Genomic DNA, 14,394 nt, shown 5'->3' on the forward strand with positions numbered 1-14,394 from the left:
GTCTATGTACAGCCTGGACTGTGCTGTGTGCTTTATGCCTTAAGAGGTGCCCTTTCTCTACACAGTTTGGTCGTGTTTCATGCTTTGGTAATCAAATCAAAATATGAAGTACCAAGGAAAGGGACTATACCATAGTTAATTATTTTTAATTTTGGTGTTGACACTCAGTTATTGATTGTGACTCATATTTATATAAAATTTAGTAGGATTTATCTCCCACCGTGAAATTTTTATTTCTTTTAATGTATATTATTTAACTCGTAGGGATGGAATTTGCTTCGATAAGCATTTAACACGAGCACTTATTAAATGAATTAGTTTTGCAGGGGAGGGGTGATTTTTCTATCTATATAAATAATGAGATGCTACAAGTTATGGTGTACTTTTGTCACTTTCTAACAAATATCACGTTTTTATACATTATTTAATTTGTGTGTCAATTTCAAAATTATTGAGAAATTAGTGATGCAATACGAACACTTATTAAATGAATTTGCCCTCTTGTGATTAGCGAGTTTCGTAGGGCGGTCTGACTTTTTTTACATTACAATATAAAATAATAGAATGATATGAGTTAAGGAATCCTTTGTCATTTTATTACAATTATCGTGCTTCTATACGTTCCAAATTGTCACTTACGGAATGATACAATATCTCTTCTTTAATTTGTATGTTAATTTCAAAATTATTGGATTCGGAGGTGTAACACAAATACTTACTAATAAACCCCTCAGAGCACATCTCAATTGGCAAAGGACGGAATTCTTCAAGACGGACAGTTCAGAGGTCGCGAGTTCGATTCATGGGGCTCTTGGAAGGCAGGCTTTCTCCTGGAAGGCAGAAATTCTCCTGAAAAGCAAAACGCATACATGGGTTTGACTCGCTCGACACTTTGACAATTCAGTTGGGAGGGCTCTTAGACCCTGACCAGTTTGAGGCACAACCAGCAGTTTACCTGGTCTGCGTGAAGAGGGGTTGGATCGTAAGTTTCAGGATTAGTCGCTGTAAGGCGGACACCTGGGTATCTAAAAAAAAAAATTGCACACTATGATTAGTGAGTATCGTAGGAATTAGGTGTGACTTTTTATACAGTCCCTATTTGGACTCCATTTTTTCAAAACTCATTTTCATCTATATATTCTCCCATAAAATAATGTTATAAATAAACCCAAATTTTTTTCTCATTTTTACACCACACATTTTCCAAAAACTCATTCTTTTCAAAATATATTTTTCCTAAAATAAAAAAAGTAATTTTAATGAAACACAAGAATGGCATGATATAAATATTGGGACAGTACAAGTTTAGGAGATGATTTTTTTCGCTTTATAAATGTCATGCTTCTATACATTTCAAGCGTGACTAACACAAGCACTTAGGGAGATGTGAAGTAAAACGAACACTTTATTTAATTTGTATATTAATTTCAAAACTATTGGAATTTTGTAATATAAAAAATGAGTATTTTATCAAATGAAAATGTACAGCTATTATTAAAGAGTTTCATAGAGAGACGTGACTTTTCTATATATTTATTATTTAACATAAATAATGGAATGGCAGCTTTTGTCACATTTTAACAAATATCAAGCTTCTATACATTTCAAGTATGACTAGCACAAACACTACAGTATGATGCAACATCCCTTAATACACCATTTAATTGCTAAATAAATTGATAGTAGATTTTATATATTTAATAATTCACCGATTAAATGATGTGTTATATTATCGGTGCTTAACATGAACTAAGAATCAGTGCTTAGAAGATTATTTCTAATATATGTATGTGTGTGTGTGGAGGCATGACTTTTTTATAATTAAATAAATAATAGGACAATACAAATTAGGGATGTTCGTCACTCTTTTACAAACATTATGCTTCTACAATTTCAAGTGTGTCTACCACAAGCACTTATAGAATGAATCAACTTCTCTTATTTAATTTGTATGTTAACTTCAAAACTATTTGAAATTCAGGTATGTAACACAAGCGCTTACCAAATAGATTTGCACTGTTACGACTAACGAGTTTTATAGGGCAGCATGACATATATAAATAATGTGAGGGTACAAATTATGTGACGCTTTTGTCACGTTATGACAAATATAATGTTTTTATACATTTGAAATATATCTAACACAAGCACTTACTAAACTTAACAAATGTATTTGGACGCTATATAATATAAGGACGATACAAGTTATTAGATATTTATCATTAATATCCTGCTTCTTACAACTAAAGCTTGTCGATACAAGCACTTACGGAATGATATAACTTCTCTTATTCAATTTGTAAGTTAATTTCAAAAATTTTAGGAATCCTGTTATGTAAAATGACCACTTACCAAATGAAGTTGTACTGTTATTAATGAGTTTCGTGATTTTTTTATATATATAATATAAATAAAGCAAACATACAAGAAGTTTAAGTAAAAAAGTCTACAATAAAAATTAAAAAGAGCATAAGAAGACAACTCGTCAACCACTCTGTTTTTTTCTCTCGAAGACTATAACAATAAAAATCTTTGCTAACATTGTTTAATAGATCTCAACCCTTTGTAAAGTATATGTGCTTGCAAGGTCTGAAATTGTTGTATTTTTTAAGAAACTTCAAAGGGATTTCATTTTAATAAACATTAGAAAAATGAAATCCCTTTAAAGTTTGATTCTCATTAAAAATTCACGTTAAGGTCATGTTTGAGCCCCATTATTTTCTCGTTAGAATGAAAAATATGATCGTTATTCATCACATCAAACCTTCATATTTGACTTTTTATCTTTTGTGTGGAGTCCATAACGATTATATGTTCAAACGGAGGCTCAGAGATTTCAGATTTTGGAACAGTACTTGAAATATTAAAAATTATTGCACCAACATCATTTGTCAGATATTTGATACAGAGCCCTCGCATCACTAGCCGTCAGGAGCACAAATTTAACGTGACATAATACATACCAAATGCACAGTTAAGTTTTGGGGGGTAATTTTAAAAAGAACCTATGGCTTAGGTTATTTTCAATCTGCCATTAATAACTAGATGCATTTCAAACATGTAGCACGAGCAAATGAATTTCAATAAAAAATAAATTAGAAAAAATTAACCCCTTTCTCTCTTCTAAGAAAATTGCAAATTTTTTACATTGCGGGAAAGAAAATTTCAACAAAATCATATAATTACAAGCAATTATTTGTCTCGTCTAGCCTAAATCACACAATCAGAGACTCCTAATTATAAATTAATCCCTCGTAAAAGTTTGGCTGCTGGCAATATTAAATTCCTATTATGTTGTAACTATGATGAAACAATACTTAGGATCTCCATTGGTGTAGCTTTCATTGACAACCACCTCACCTACTCTGTCTGAAAATAAACAATTTTCATTGACAAATTATAGGTTCATTTGTCACAATCAAAGCCAGCCATAGAATAAAAATTATTAAACAAAGAAGAAGAAAAATATTTGTATTCCCTACGTGACCATCTTTCCTAGAACGTTAAAATATATTTGAATGATAAATGAAAACTAGACAAGGGTCCTTTCTTTTCCTTTTTAAGAATTTATGGTCTGGTTTTTTGTAATTTATTCAATTTAATACAATTAAGGGTCAAATCATACGATTTGGTCCTTTTCAATTTGACAGTGGTTGCAAATTCCATCTTTTTTTTTTGAATAGTTAATGGTAAGTGTACCGTTTCGTCCTCATTTTTTTTTCAAATTTTAATGGTTGGAATAGTATTTTATTTTTTTTAAATATGTGATTGAAAAAGAATAAAAAGTTTTTTATTTGCGTATAATATTATTTTATGAAAGATTGTGTGGTTGAAAATAAGAATGAGAATAAGAATGGGAGCTAAATGGGGTAGTTGCAAGCATGGAACGTTAATTAGGGAGAACATGTGGTATGCCCTCATATGGAGGCTATTCTATCTTAACAATGGTGACAATCGATTGGTGTTCTCGACTTTAGGAAATGAAACGAGAGAAAGTTTACTTGTTCATTATTATTGAATAAGGGTCTATAGTTGATTTATGACACTAGGTACCATATGCGCAACTAATGTTACATTACTCTACATGCGCCCATCAAGAGAGTCGATTTAGGAATCCAAACAAGTAGAGGCAAAAGAAAGAGACGACTCTAGAATGATTTAGTCATGTTTGAATTTTTTAGAGTTTGTGGTCAAAAAGTAGGAAAAAAATAATTTACGTGCAAAATATTTTATTATGTGAAGGTGTGATTGAAAATAAGTTTTAAAAAAAAATATTTTAATTGAAGAGTTACGGGCTTGGAGCAGACAACACGAGACTGATTATTCTGTAGGAGTTAGAAATTTAGGCTGTGGTTAGTTTGCCGTTTTCGGCTCATTTTCCATTTTCCTTTTTCGAAAACGCGAAAAATGCGTTTGGTCCGTCATTTTCGAAAATGAGTTAAAATTTATAATTGAAAACGCAAAACGATTTTTTATCGTTTTCAGTTATAAATGTCGAAAACGTTCAAAACGTGGAAAACGGGCCGTTTTCGGGAAAAACTAAAAATCGTTTTGAAAATGAAAATGGAAACCAACTGCACCTTTAACTACCTAAGAGAGTAAGAGTTTTGCTTCACTGATAGCAATATTCTCTAGGGAATTTTGAGTTATGAAACAACACTATTCATGAATTTAGAAATAGAGAGATAAAAAAGGAAAAATCACATATAAAAGAGAAAATATTAAAAGCACGTTTGATAGTAAAATTTCTTCTTTTTCTTCTTTAACGAATAAAATATATACCCATAGTTCCATGTAATACGGACGAGAGTTATTTATTTGTATTTTAGAAAAATATGGTCCAGGTTTGAACTCCCACGTAAATATAATATTAGTTGTCAAAATAATTGATGACCATGCACCAGTGAGGTATGTGTTTACACAAGTATAACTAAAGAGGAAAATGATAAATAGACATGCTAAGAAACAGAAAACAAGAAACGGACTGATGTGATACCAAGTTGTTGGGTGTTTTCCTTTTTCTTTTTTCCTTTTTTATTTTTCAAACTCTCAAATTATGCATCGACATGTACGCAGTCTGTTTTTCAACCTGTTAGCATTGCCCAACGAAAAATGTACAACGGTACAACTGTACAAGCCTATTTAATAAATGAGACATCCTATTTTGAAATGTTCAAAAATTGAAAGGTTGGCATAACCGATTATTTTTAAAATAGACGGACGAAAATATCCTTGAAAAATTTTCAATTTCCAATTAGATTTCAAATTCCTTTCATTTTTCCCTCTAACCACCGTTCATTCATCGATGTCTCATTCACAAAAATTATCAGGTGTTACCCCTTTTCTGCTTCTGTGAAAGAAGATCTAAATCGTTAATTAGTATTATCAATTAGTTAATAGAATGTATCGCTTAGCTTTTTCATGAAAGCTATTGATATAGTCTCGAGATGTGTGCAACAATCATTTGTACTTTGTAATTTGGGTCATACAAAAATCTAGACATTTTTACCCAAAAAAAATAAAAACAAAAAACAAAAAAGGAATATATTCTAATTTGACATGAAAATTGCTACTTTTTGCAAAGTCTTCCAAATTTGATAACACTTCAAGTCCAGATTCTTCAATCCTCCAATGTTTTTGGGATTTGTATTACACTTTATCGTAAATTATGACATTTAAGCATACAATAACTGAGTTAAAGTGCTTGTGTGAGAGTTTTTTTGTCCATAAAATATTTGGTTAAATAGTAAGAAAAAAATATGAAAGATTTATAATTTGATTTGTTCAGAATGTATGATTAAAAATGAGTATAGAGAAAAATTATTTTCAAAAAAATTACTTCAACAAAAGCACAAATTAATTTATGATTTTGATTGCAATCTTTCTTTTAAATTTTTACTATCATATCGTTTTACAACATTTTAATTGTCAGTGCAACATAATTAAAAGGGCGAGTCATTTTCTTAAATTGAGGTTTTTTAATAGTAGTTTTTAATTATAAATGGGAGAACTCTAGTTAGAACTAACACAATGTCACCACAAGCGACAAGAGTGTAGAAACTTAAAACAAATTAGATTAACCGTAAATAGACAACTTAGATGCTAGTCCACACAATGGCACCAATATTCATATAGAATACACTTCTACATGTTTTATCTTTTACCCTAAAAAGTAATGAGTAATCAAATAATCAAATTATATTGTTTAAGTGCATGTACTAAATGCAAATTCATTTTCCTTAAAACAGTTCGTAAGTAATTCTATGCTTGAGTTCATATGTGAATAATTTAAAATTTATTTTTTTACCTTAAGATGGCTTTAATGCACACTTAATTACATATGTAGGTTCACGTGACAAATTAAAACCCAACATTTAGATATTATCTCTACATGTGCCCAACAAGAGAGTCGATTTTAGGAAGTAAAGGCAAAGTTGGAGAGATAAAGTTAGAAAGAGATGACTCTAAAAAGATTTAGCCCTCACATTCATTTTAATGAGTCTTTTTTTTTTTTTTTTTTTGGAAAAATGAGTTTTGAAATAAATAGTAATTTTTTGGAGAATGTGTGGTTAAAAATAAATTTGAAAAAAAATATATTTTAATGGTAGGCAAACAAGGGCTTACAGTCGAGAACACGAGTTTGATTATTACGTAGGAGCCAAAAATTTAGATACCTAGAGGATTTTGAGATATACAACAACACTATGCATGCATTTAGAAATAGAGAGATAAAATAGAAAAAAGAATAATGTTATTTGTAATTACTCACTATCGCAGTCGTCCTAGATAACATGAATATGACGGTAATGATTTGCTGAATGAGGTAAGAAAATACTACCACATTAATACATTAAAATCACGACCCTTCATGTAAGATGTCACGTATGACGATTAGCACAATGAACGATTATGAATAACATTACTCATAGAAAAATCATATAAAAGAGAAAATATTAAAAATACGTAAATATCTTGTTCTTCTTTTTGAATGAATAAAAATATATACGAGAGTTATTTATTAATACAAACTTGCTGGAGGGCAGGCCGGCCTCCACATGTGAATACATTAAAGTTGTCAAAATACTTGATGATTTATTAATTTAAGCTATGCAACAAATGAGGTAGATGTTTACACACGTATAATTTAAAATGTACACTGTACAAGCCCGTTGAAAAATGAGACAACGTATTTTGAAATGGTCAAACATTGGCAGGTTGGCATCACCAACTATTTTTAAAATAGATGGACGAAAATGTCCTTAAAAATTTTTCAATTTCCAATCACATTTCAATATCCTTTATTTTTTTCCCTCAAACCACCATCTATTCACCGACATTTCATTCACAAAAATTATCAAGTGCTGCCTCTTTTCTGCTTTCGTGAAGAGAGATCTAATTCGTTAATTAGTATTATCAATTGATTAAATGGAAATATATCACTTACAAAGCTTTTCATGAAAACTATTGACTTGGCCTCGAGATTTGTGCAACAATCATTTGTACTTTGTAATTTCAGTAATACAAAAATTTGGTCATTTTTACAAAAAATAATAGATTCTAATTTGACGTGAAAATTGCTACTTTTGCAAAGTCTTCCAAATTTGATAACATTTCAAGTCCACAATCTCCAACCCTCTAATGTTAAGATATAGGAATTTGCATCACACCTTATCGTTGCATACGGTAATTGAGTTTTAAAGTGCTTGTGTGAGAGTTTTTTTGTTTGTAAAATATTTGGTTCAATATTTATGAAAAAAATGTAAAATTTGATTATTTTAGAATGTGTGATTGAATATGAGTATAGAGAAACGTTATTTTCAAAAAATTACTTCCACACAGACTCGAGGTAACTTATGATTTTGATTGCAATTTTTCTTTTAATTTTTTACAACATTTTAATTGTCAGTACAACATAATTAAAAGGACGAGCCATTTTCTTAAAGTGAGGTTTTTTTAATAGAGTTTTTAATTAGAAATGGGAGTAACTAGTTAGAACTAACACAATGGCACCACAAGCTACAAGAGTGGAGAAAATATAAGTTATGAACCACTTCAACTTAATTAGATTAACCATAAATAGACTCCTTAGATACTAGTCCACACAATGGCAACAATATTCATATAGAATACACATCCACGCATTTATCTTTTACCTTAAAAAGTAATGAGTAATCAAATAATCAAATTATTTTGTTTAAGTGCATGTACTAGATGCAAATTCATTTTTCTTATAACGGTTCGTAAGTAATTCTATGCTTGAGTTCATATGTGAATAATTTAAATTTTATTTTTTACCTTAAGATGGTTTTAATGTACACTTAATTATATATGTAGGTTCACATAATAAATTAAAATCCAACATTTAGATAATATCTCTACATGTGCCCACCAAGAGAGTCGATTTTAGGAAGTAAAGGCAAAGCTGGAGAGATAAAGTTAGAAAGAAAGCGATGACTCTAAAAAAGATTTAGCCCTCGCATTCATTTTAATGTTTTTTTTTCTTTTGGTTGGAAAATGAGTTTTGGAATAGTAATTTTTTGGAGAATGAGCGGTAAAGAAAATTGTGTTTACAAGCAAAATATTTTATTACATGAACGTGTGATTAAAAATTAATTTGAAAATTAATATGTATTTTAATGGTAGGCAAACAAGGGTTTAGAGCCGAGAACTCGAGTTTGATAATTATGCAGGAGTCAAAAATTTAGCTATCTATAGAATCTTGAGATGCATAACAACACTATTCATGCATTTAGAAATAGAGAGATAAAATATCCCGCGATTTATCTCCTCCAAACTTCTAGGGACATGGGTATTGAAGGTCTAGGATTTAGTCTAGTGTAAATTGGGATACTTGGATATCAAAAAAAAATAGAGAGATAAAATAGAAAAATCACATACAAAAGAGAAAATATTAAAAGTACGTAAACATCCTTTTTTTTTTTTTTTTTTTTTTTTTTTTTGTTAAAAAAAAAGGGGAAAGAAAATAGAAAAGTACGGTCCAGTTTTGAACTCCCATGTGAACATAAAGTTGGCAAAATACTTGATGCTTTATTAATTTAAGCTACGCAACAAATGAGGTAGATGTTTACACACGTATAATTAAAAATGTATTGTTAATAAATGAGATATCGTATTTTTGAAATGGTCAAACATTGATAGGTTGGCATCACCGACTATTTTTAAAATAGATGGACGAAAATGTCCTTAAAAATCTTTCAATTTCCAATTACATTTCAAAATCCTTTATTATTTCTCTCGAACCGCCGTCCATTCACCGCATTTCATTCTCAAAGATTATCAATTGTTACCGGTCACCAGTTCGAGTCTCCTCAAGGCCACTAAGGTGAGTACTCAGTTGTAAACTTCAGGGTCTCGTGAAATTAGTCGAGGTGCGCGTGAATTGGTTCGAATACCGATGATCATAAAAAAAAAAAAAAATCAAGTGTTGCCTCTTTTCTGTCGTGAAAAGAGATCTAATTCGTTAATTAGTATTATCAATTGACTAATAGGATGTGTCACAAAAATTATTTTGTTTAATTGCATGTATAAGATGCAAATTCATTTTCCTTAATGGTTCATAAGTAATTCTATGCTTGAACTCGTATGTGATTAATTTAAAATTTATTTTTTACAATACAATTTTGAGGTTTCAATTTCGATTTTTTATATTAGTTAATTACATTAAATTTTCATTAATTAGTATTATTTTTTGGTTAATAGGATGTGTCATTTATAGAGTTTCGCATGAAAGCTATTGGTTTGGTCTCAAGATTTGTGCACAAACCATTTGTAGTATGTAATCTTTGTCATAAAAAGAATTTGGTCATTTTTACAAAAAGAATTTTCTGCGTATTTTAGCATAAAAATTAACTAATTTTGCGAATTTTTTCAAATTTGGCAACATTTCAAGGCCAATTTGCATCACGCTTTATTAGCAAATCACAAAATTTTTGCATACAATAATCGAGTCTTAAAGTGCTTGATTTTTTTGTATTTGGTTAAAAAGTAAGGAAAATATTTAAAAAAATAAAATGTAAAAAATGATTTTTTTTTCTTTTTTCCTAGAATGAAGTTATTTAAAAAAATCGCTTCTACACAAGCACAAAGTAACTTTTGGTTTTGATTGCAACCATTCTCGTAAGTTTGACAATCATATCATTTTACACCATTTCAATTGTCAATGCAATACAATAAAGAAGATAGTTAGAGAGTTGTACACAACTCATTTACTTAAAGTAAATTTACTTCTAAAGTAATTTTTTTATCATCATATTATTTTATTTTATTTTTCTAAACTTCAATTGCTACATCGTTTTCACAACTTTTCAATTATTGCTTCTATTTTTTGTAAACTTTGACAATCATATCATTTTACAACATTTCAATTGTCACTACAATAAAATTAAGAAGATGGTTAGAGAGTTGTACACAACTTATTTACTTCTAAAGTAATTTTTTTTTTTTGAACTTCGATTGTTATATCATTTTCATACACTCTTCAATTATCGCCTCAATAGAATTCAGACGAAGGTTGTCCTCAGTGTAACTTTTGGGTTTAATTGCAACCTTTCTTGTAAACTTTGACGATCATATCATTTTACAACATTTCAATTGTCACTGCAATAAGATTGAGAAGATGGTTAGAGAGTTGGAAGATGGTTAGAGAGTTGTACATAACTCATTTACTTAAAAGTAAATTTACTTCTAAAGTAATAATTTTTATCATTATATTTTTTTTTTCTAAACTTCGATTGTTATATCATTTTCACAACTCTTCAATTATCGCTTCAATAGAATTCAGACGAAGGTTGTCCTCGGTGTAACTTTGGTTTTGATTGCAACCTTTCTTTGTAAACTTTGACGATCATATCATTTTACAATATTTCAATTGTCACTGCAATACAATTAAGAAGATGGTTAGAGAGTTTTACATCGCTCATTTACTTAAAGTTAATCTACTTCTAAAGTCGTTTTTTTTTTCATTATATTAACTTTTTTCTAAATTTCGATTGTTATATCATTTTCACAACTCTTCAATTATTGCTTCAATAGGATTCAAACGAAGGTTGTCCTCAATGTAACTTTTGGTTTTGATTGCAACATTTCTTGTAAACTTTAACAATCACATTATTTTACAATATTTCAATTGTCAATGCAATACAATTAAGAAGATGGTTAGAGAGTTGTACACAACTCATTTACTAAAGTAAATTTACTTCTAAAGTAATTTTTTTTTATCATTATATTATTATTTTTTTTCCTAAACTTTGATTGTTATAACATTTTCACAACTTGTCAAGTCAGTGTAATTTCATTGATTTTTGAAATTTAGGAAATTGGATTTTTATTTTTAGATATTTATTTTAAGGAAACTTGTGCACCATACAACATAAAATAAGAATAATAAAATACTAAGAAAGTTAGCGTGGTTGGAGGGGCAGAATGGAGATTTCTTGTGTAAAAGTGTCTCCAGAAAGTATTACTATTAAACTCAAACTCATTATTAATAACTCTTTTTAATTAAACATGACTAAAAGATGTAAATATGTAATATTCTCATTCTTTTTTAAACTTTGAAAAAAAATAAAAATTGGCGTAACTGTTTTGTCTATTTAAACTCAATGGATGCCTCCATTTTTCCTCCCCCTCTCTTTGCACTCTTCAATCACTGTGTAGAAGAATTGCAGTTTGCAATCTCTCTCTTTTTCTCTCTGCATTAGCCCCTTGATTCCCTGTTCTTTCCATTTTAATTCCAATTCCGGTATGTTGTAGTCTTGGGTTTAATAATTTTCAGTGTTTTTCTCTAAATTATATTTGTTTTAGGTGATTGATTAATTGGTTTAAAGAATCAACGTTTTTAGATTTGGAGGCTAATGTGACTTTTTTGTTGATGGGTTTTAGACATTTTCAATTTTTTTTCACAAATTAATGTGAGAGAGAGAGATTATTTCGTGGATTTCAAAATCATGAATGGTTCTCTTCTGATGAATTTGATTCTTGTTTACCTTCTGGAATTTTAACTTTTTTCGATATTTGGCTCAAGATACAAAACTGGTTATGGAGTGCCGACAATTTTGTGCAGCATTCCCAGCCATTAGAACTTGTAGATAGAGTCTAAATCTGAATTTTCATTTTGGGAAGTTTGTTTAGAGTCTAATCGCGTACTTATTCGGTATTTCAGTTACCCACTCAGGATCAAGATGGAATACGAGATTCGATTTGGGCAGGTTCAAAGATCAAAATATGATTGTCTACTATTTGGTTAGTTTCTCAATTATTTGCAACTAGTTTTAAGTTAGAATATTTGGAAAAAAAAATGTATCTGAACCGCAATATGTACTTTTCAGATCTTGATGATACTCTTTATCCCCTTAGTGCTGGCCTGGCAACAGCAGTTCTTAAGAACATTCAAGGTAAGATTATTTCCTTCTGTTCAAAAAATTTGTTTATGTTTATATGTTGTTTGATTTGTTATGTATATGTTTTACAGATTACATGGTTGAAAAGCTCGGTATTGAAGAGAGCAAAATAGATGACTTGTGTAATCTTTTGTACAAGAATTACGGCACTACAATGGCAGGCCTTAGAGTAAGTATTTCTACTTACTTTCGATTGTTAATAGCAGCGTGACTCTGTATAAAGACCATTTATTAAGGGATATTTTCTATGCAGGCAATTGGCTATGATTTCGACTATGATGAATATCATAGGTGAGAAAGCCCGATTCTTTGATTTCTGATTTGGTCGGTTTACTTATTTCACGTGGATGTTTCATTTTATTGAACTGTGACTTTCCCAATTTTGCAGCTTTGTCCATGGGAGGTTACCTTATGAAAACTTGAAACCGGACCCTGTTCTGAGAAGCCTTTTGTTAAGCTTGCCTATTCGGAAAGTTGTACGTCCTTTCTCATGGGGTTTTTTAGTACTGAAGAGTGTGTATGAATGTATTCCTACGAAATACTAATGTTTTCTTCTTCTTCTTTTTTGTGATAGATCTTCACTAATTCTGATAAGGTCCATGCCATCGAAGCTCTCAAAAGACTTGGTTTGGAAGACTGTTTTGAAGGGATCATCTGCTTCGAGACTCTCAATCCTACACACAAGAGCACTGTTTCTGATGACGAGGATGATATCGAGTTTCTGGGATCCACACAATTGTCTCGTCCCCTTAGCACAAGCCCTAAGATTTTCGACATAATTGGACATTTTTCTCAGCCTAATGCAGAATCAACTGGATTGCCAAAGACACCAATTGTCTGCAAACCATCAGAATCCGCCATTGAAAAGGCTCTTAAAATTGCCAACATTGATCCACATAGAACAGTAAGATCATCTTTCTGGTTTTTTACATCTTTCACTAAAAGATAATTCTAAACTACTCGCATATACTCAAGCCCGTCTTCATTTATCCTGCAGTTGTTCTTCGAGGATAGTGTACGAAACATTCAGGCTGGAAAACGCGTAGGCCTTGATACTGTACTGGTAAGTTGCATTGCCGATCCATAAGCTAAGTCGACATAAAAATTTGCTCAATATGGTCATTATAGACTGAATGTTGGCTCAAATTTCCACGCAGGTGGGGAAATCTCAGAGAGTAAAAGGTGCAGATTACGCATTCGAAAGCATCCATAATCTCAAAGAAGCATTGCCCGAGCTTTGGGAAACCGATAAGGTTGCTGAAGTTAATTACTCGGGTGTTGCAGTCGAGACATCTGTTACAGCTTAGGTTCTATGTTCATTCATAGTATCGGAGAAATCCTTAATTCTATGGCTTTTATTAAATCATGTAAATGTTCTGTTGCTATCATCAGTTAATATAATTTTTTCTTCAAAAAATATTGTAGTACTATATATAAGCTGCTTGCATTTCTGGTCACTGTCAATCAGTTTAATCATAATACGATGCTAATCCCTTGAAGATTACGCTGGTTTATGCGTATAATTTAGATGTCAACACTATTTCTTCAAGTAGTGAGACAAAATTTGACGTGTAATGTACTAAACTTGAATTTAATAAATGGAGTGGCTAAGATTGTTGGTGTATTATTGTGATTAGATGGTTCATTTGATCTTAACTTTCACATCATTATGATTAACACTAGTACTGCAATTCTATCATTTTTTGCCATAATGTTTGGAAAAATTTTACATTCTGTAATTTGATCAACATCAAAGTCAAAATCGTGATTAAATGTATTACTCATGATTATCACGATTTGTGGTAGATGTATTTACAATTGACATGTTCAAATCCAATCATTGAGAGCACTTGGCATTTTCATCATGTTTGACAACCATTAAAAAGAGTTTGGGGGGGGGGGGGGGGGGGGGATGTGAAAGATTGCAGACGCTTTGGATATTATGAAAGTGCAAGGTTGCCATTAATCCTAAACA

General features: G+C 30.5%; 1 protein-coding gene across 1 annotated transcript; it reads left to right on the plus strand.

Annotated features, from left to right (window-relative positions):
* Positions 1 to 11,618: 11,618 nt before the first annotated feature.
* LOC111374469 lies at positions 11,619 to 14,043 on the plus strand. The gene is made up of 9 exons (XM_022997137.1): positions 11,619 to 11,761; positions 12,182 to 12,261; positions 12,348 to 12,413; positions 12,491 to 12,588; positions 12,673 to 12,710; positions 12,808 to 12,895; positions 12,994 to 13,323; positions 13,417 to 13,482; positions 13,577 to 14,043. Exons 2-9 carry the CDS (start codon positions 12,201 to 12,203, stop codon positions 13,724 to 13,726), a joined length of 897 nt encoding a protein of 298 aa, XP_022852905.1. The 5' UTR covers positions 11,619 to 11,761; positions 12,182 to 12,200; the 3' UTR covers positions 13,727 to 14,043.
* Positions 14,044 to 14,394: the final 351 nt, after the last annotated feature.

This window comes from Olea europaea, unplaced genomic scaffold (genome assembly GCF_002742605.1).
Source record: "Olea europaea var. sylvestris unplaced genomic scaffold, O_europaea_v1 scaffold1252, whole genome shotgun sequence".
Classification (NCBI taxonomy): domain Eukaryota; kingdom Viridiplantae; phylum Streptophyta; class Magnoliopsida; order Lamiales; family Oleaceae; genus Olea; species Olea europaea.

Bases quoted from the DNA above. Each gene is read 5' to 3' on its own strand.
- LOC111374469 (XM_022997137.1), top strand. From the start codon at position 12,201: ATGGAATACGAGATTCGATTTGGGCAGGTTCAAAGATCAAAATATGAT. The intron at 12,262-12,347 runs GTTAGTTTCTCA...TGTACTTTTCAG, and splicing joins ATATGATTGTCTACTATTTG to ATCTTGATGATACTCTTTAT. The intron at 13,324-13,416 runs GTAAGATCATCT...TTTATCCTGCAG, and splicing joins ACATTGATCCACATAGAACA to TTGTTCTTCGAGGATAGTGT.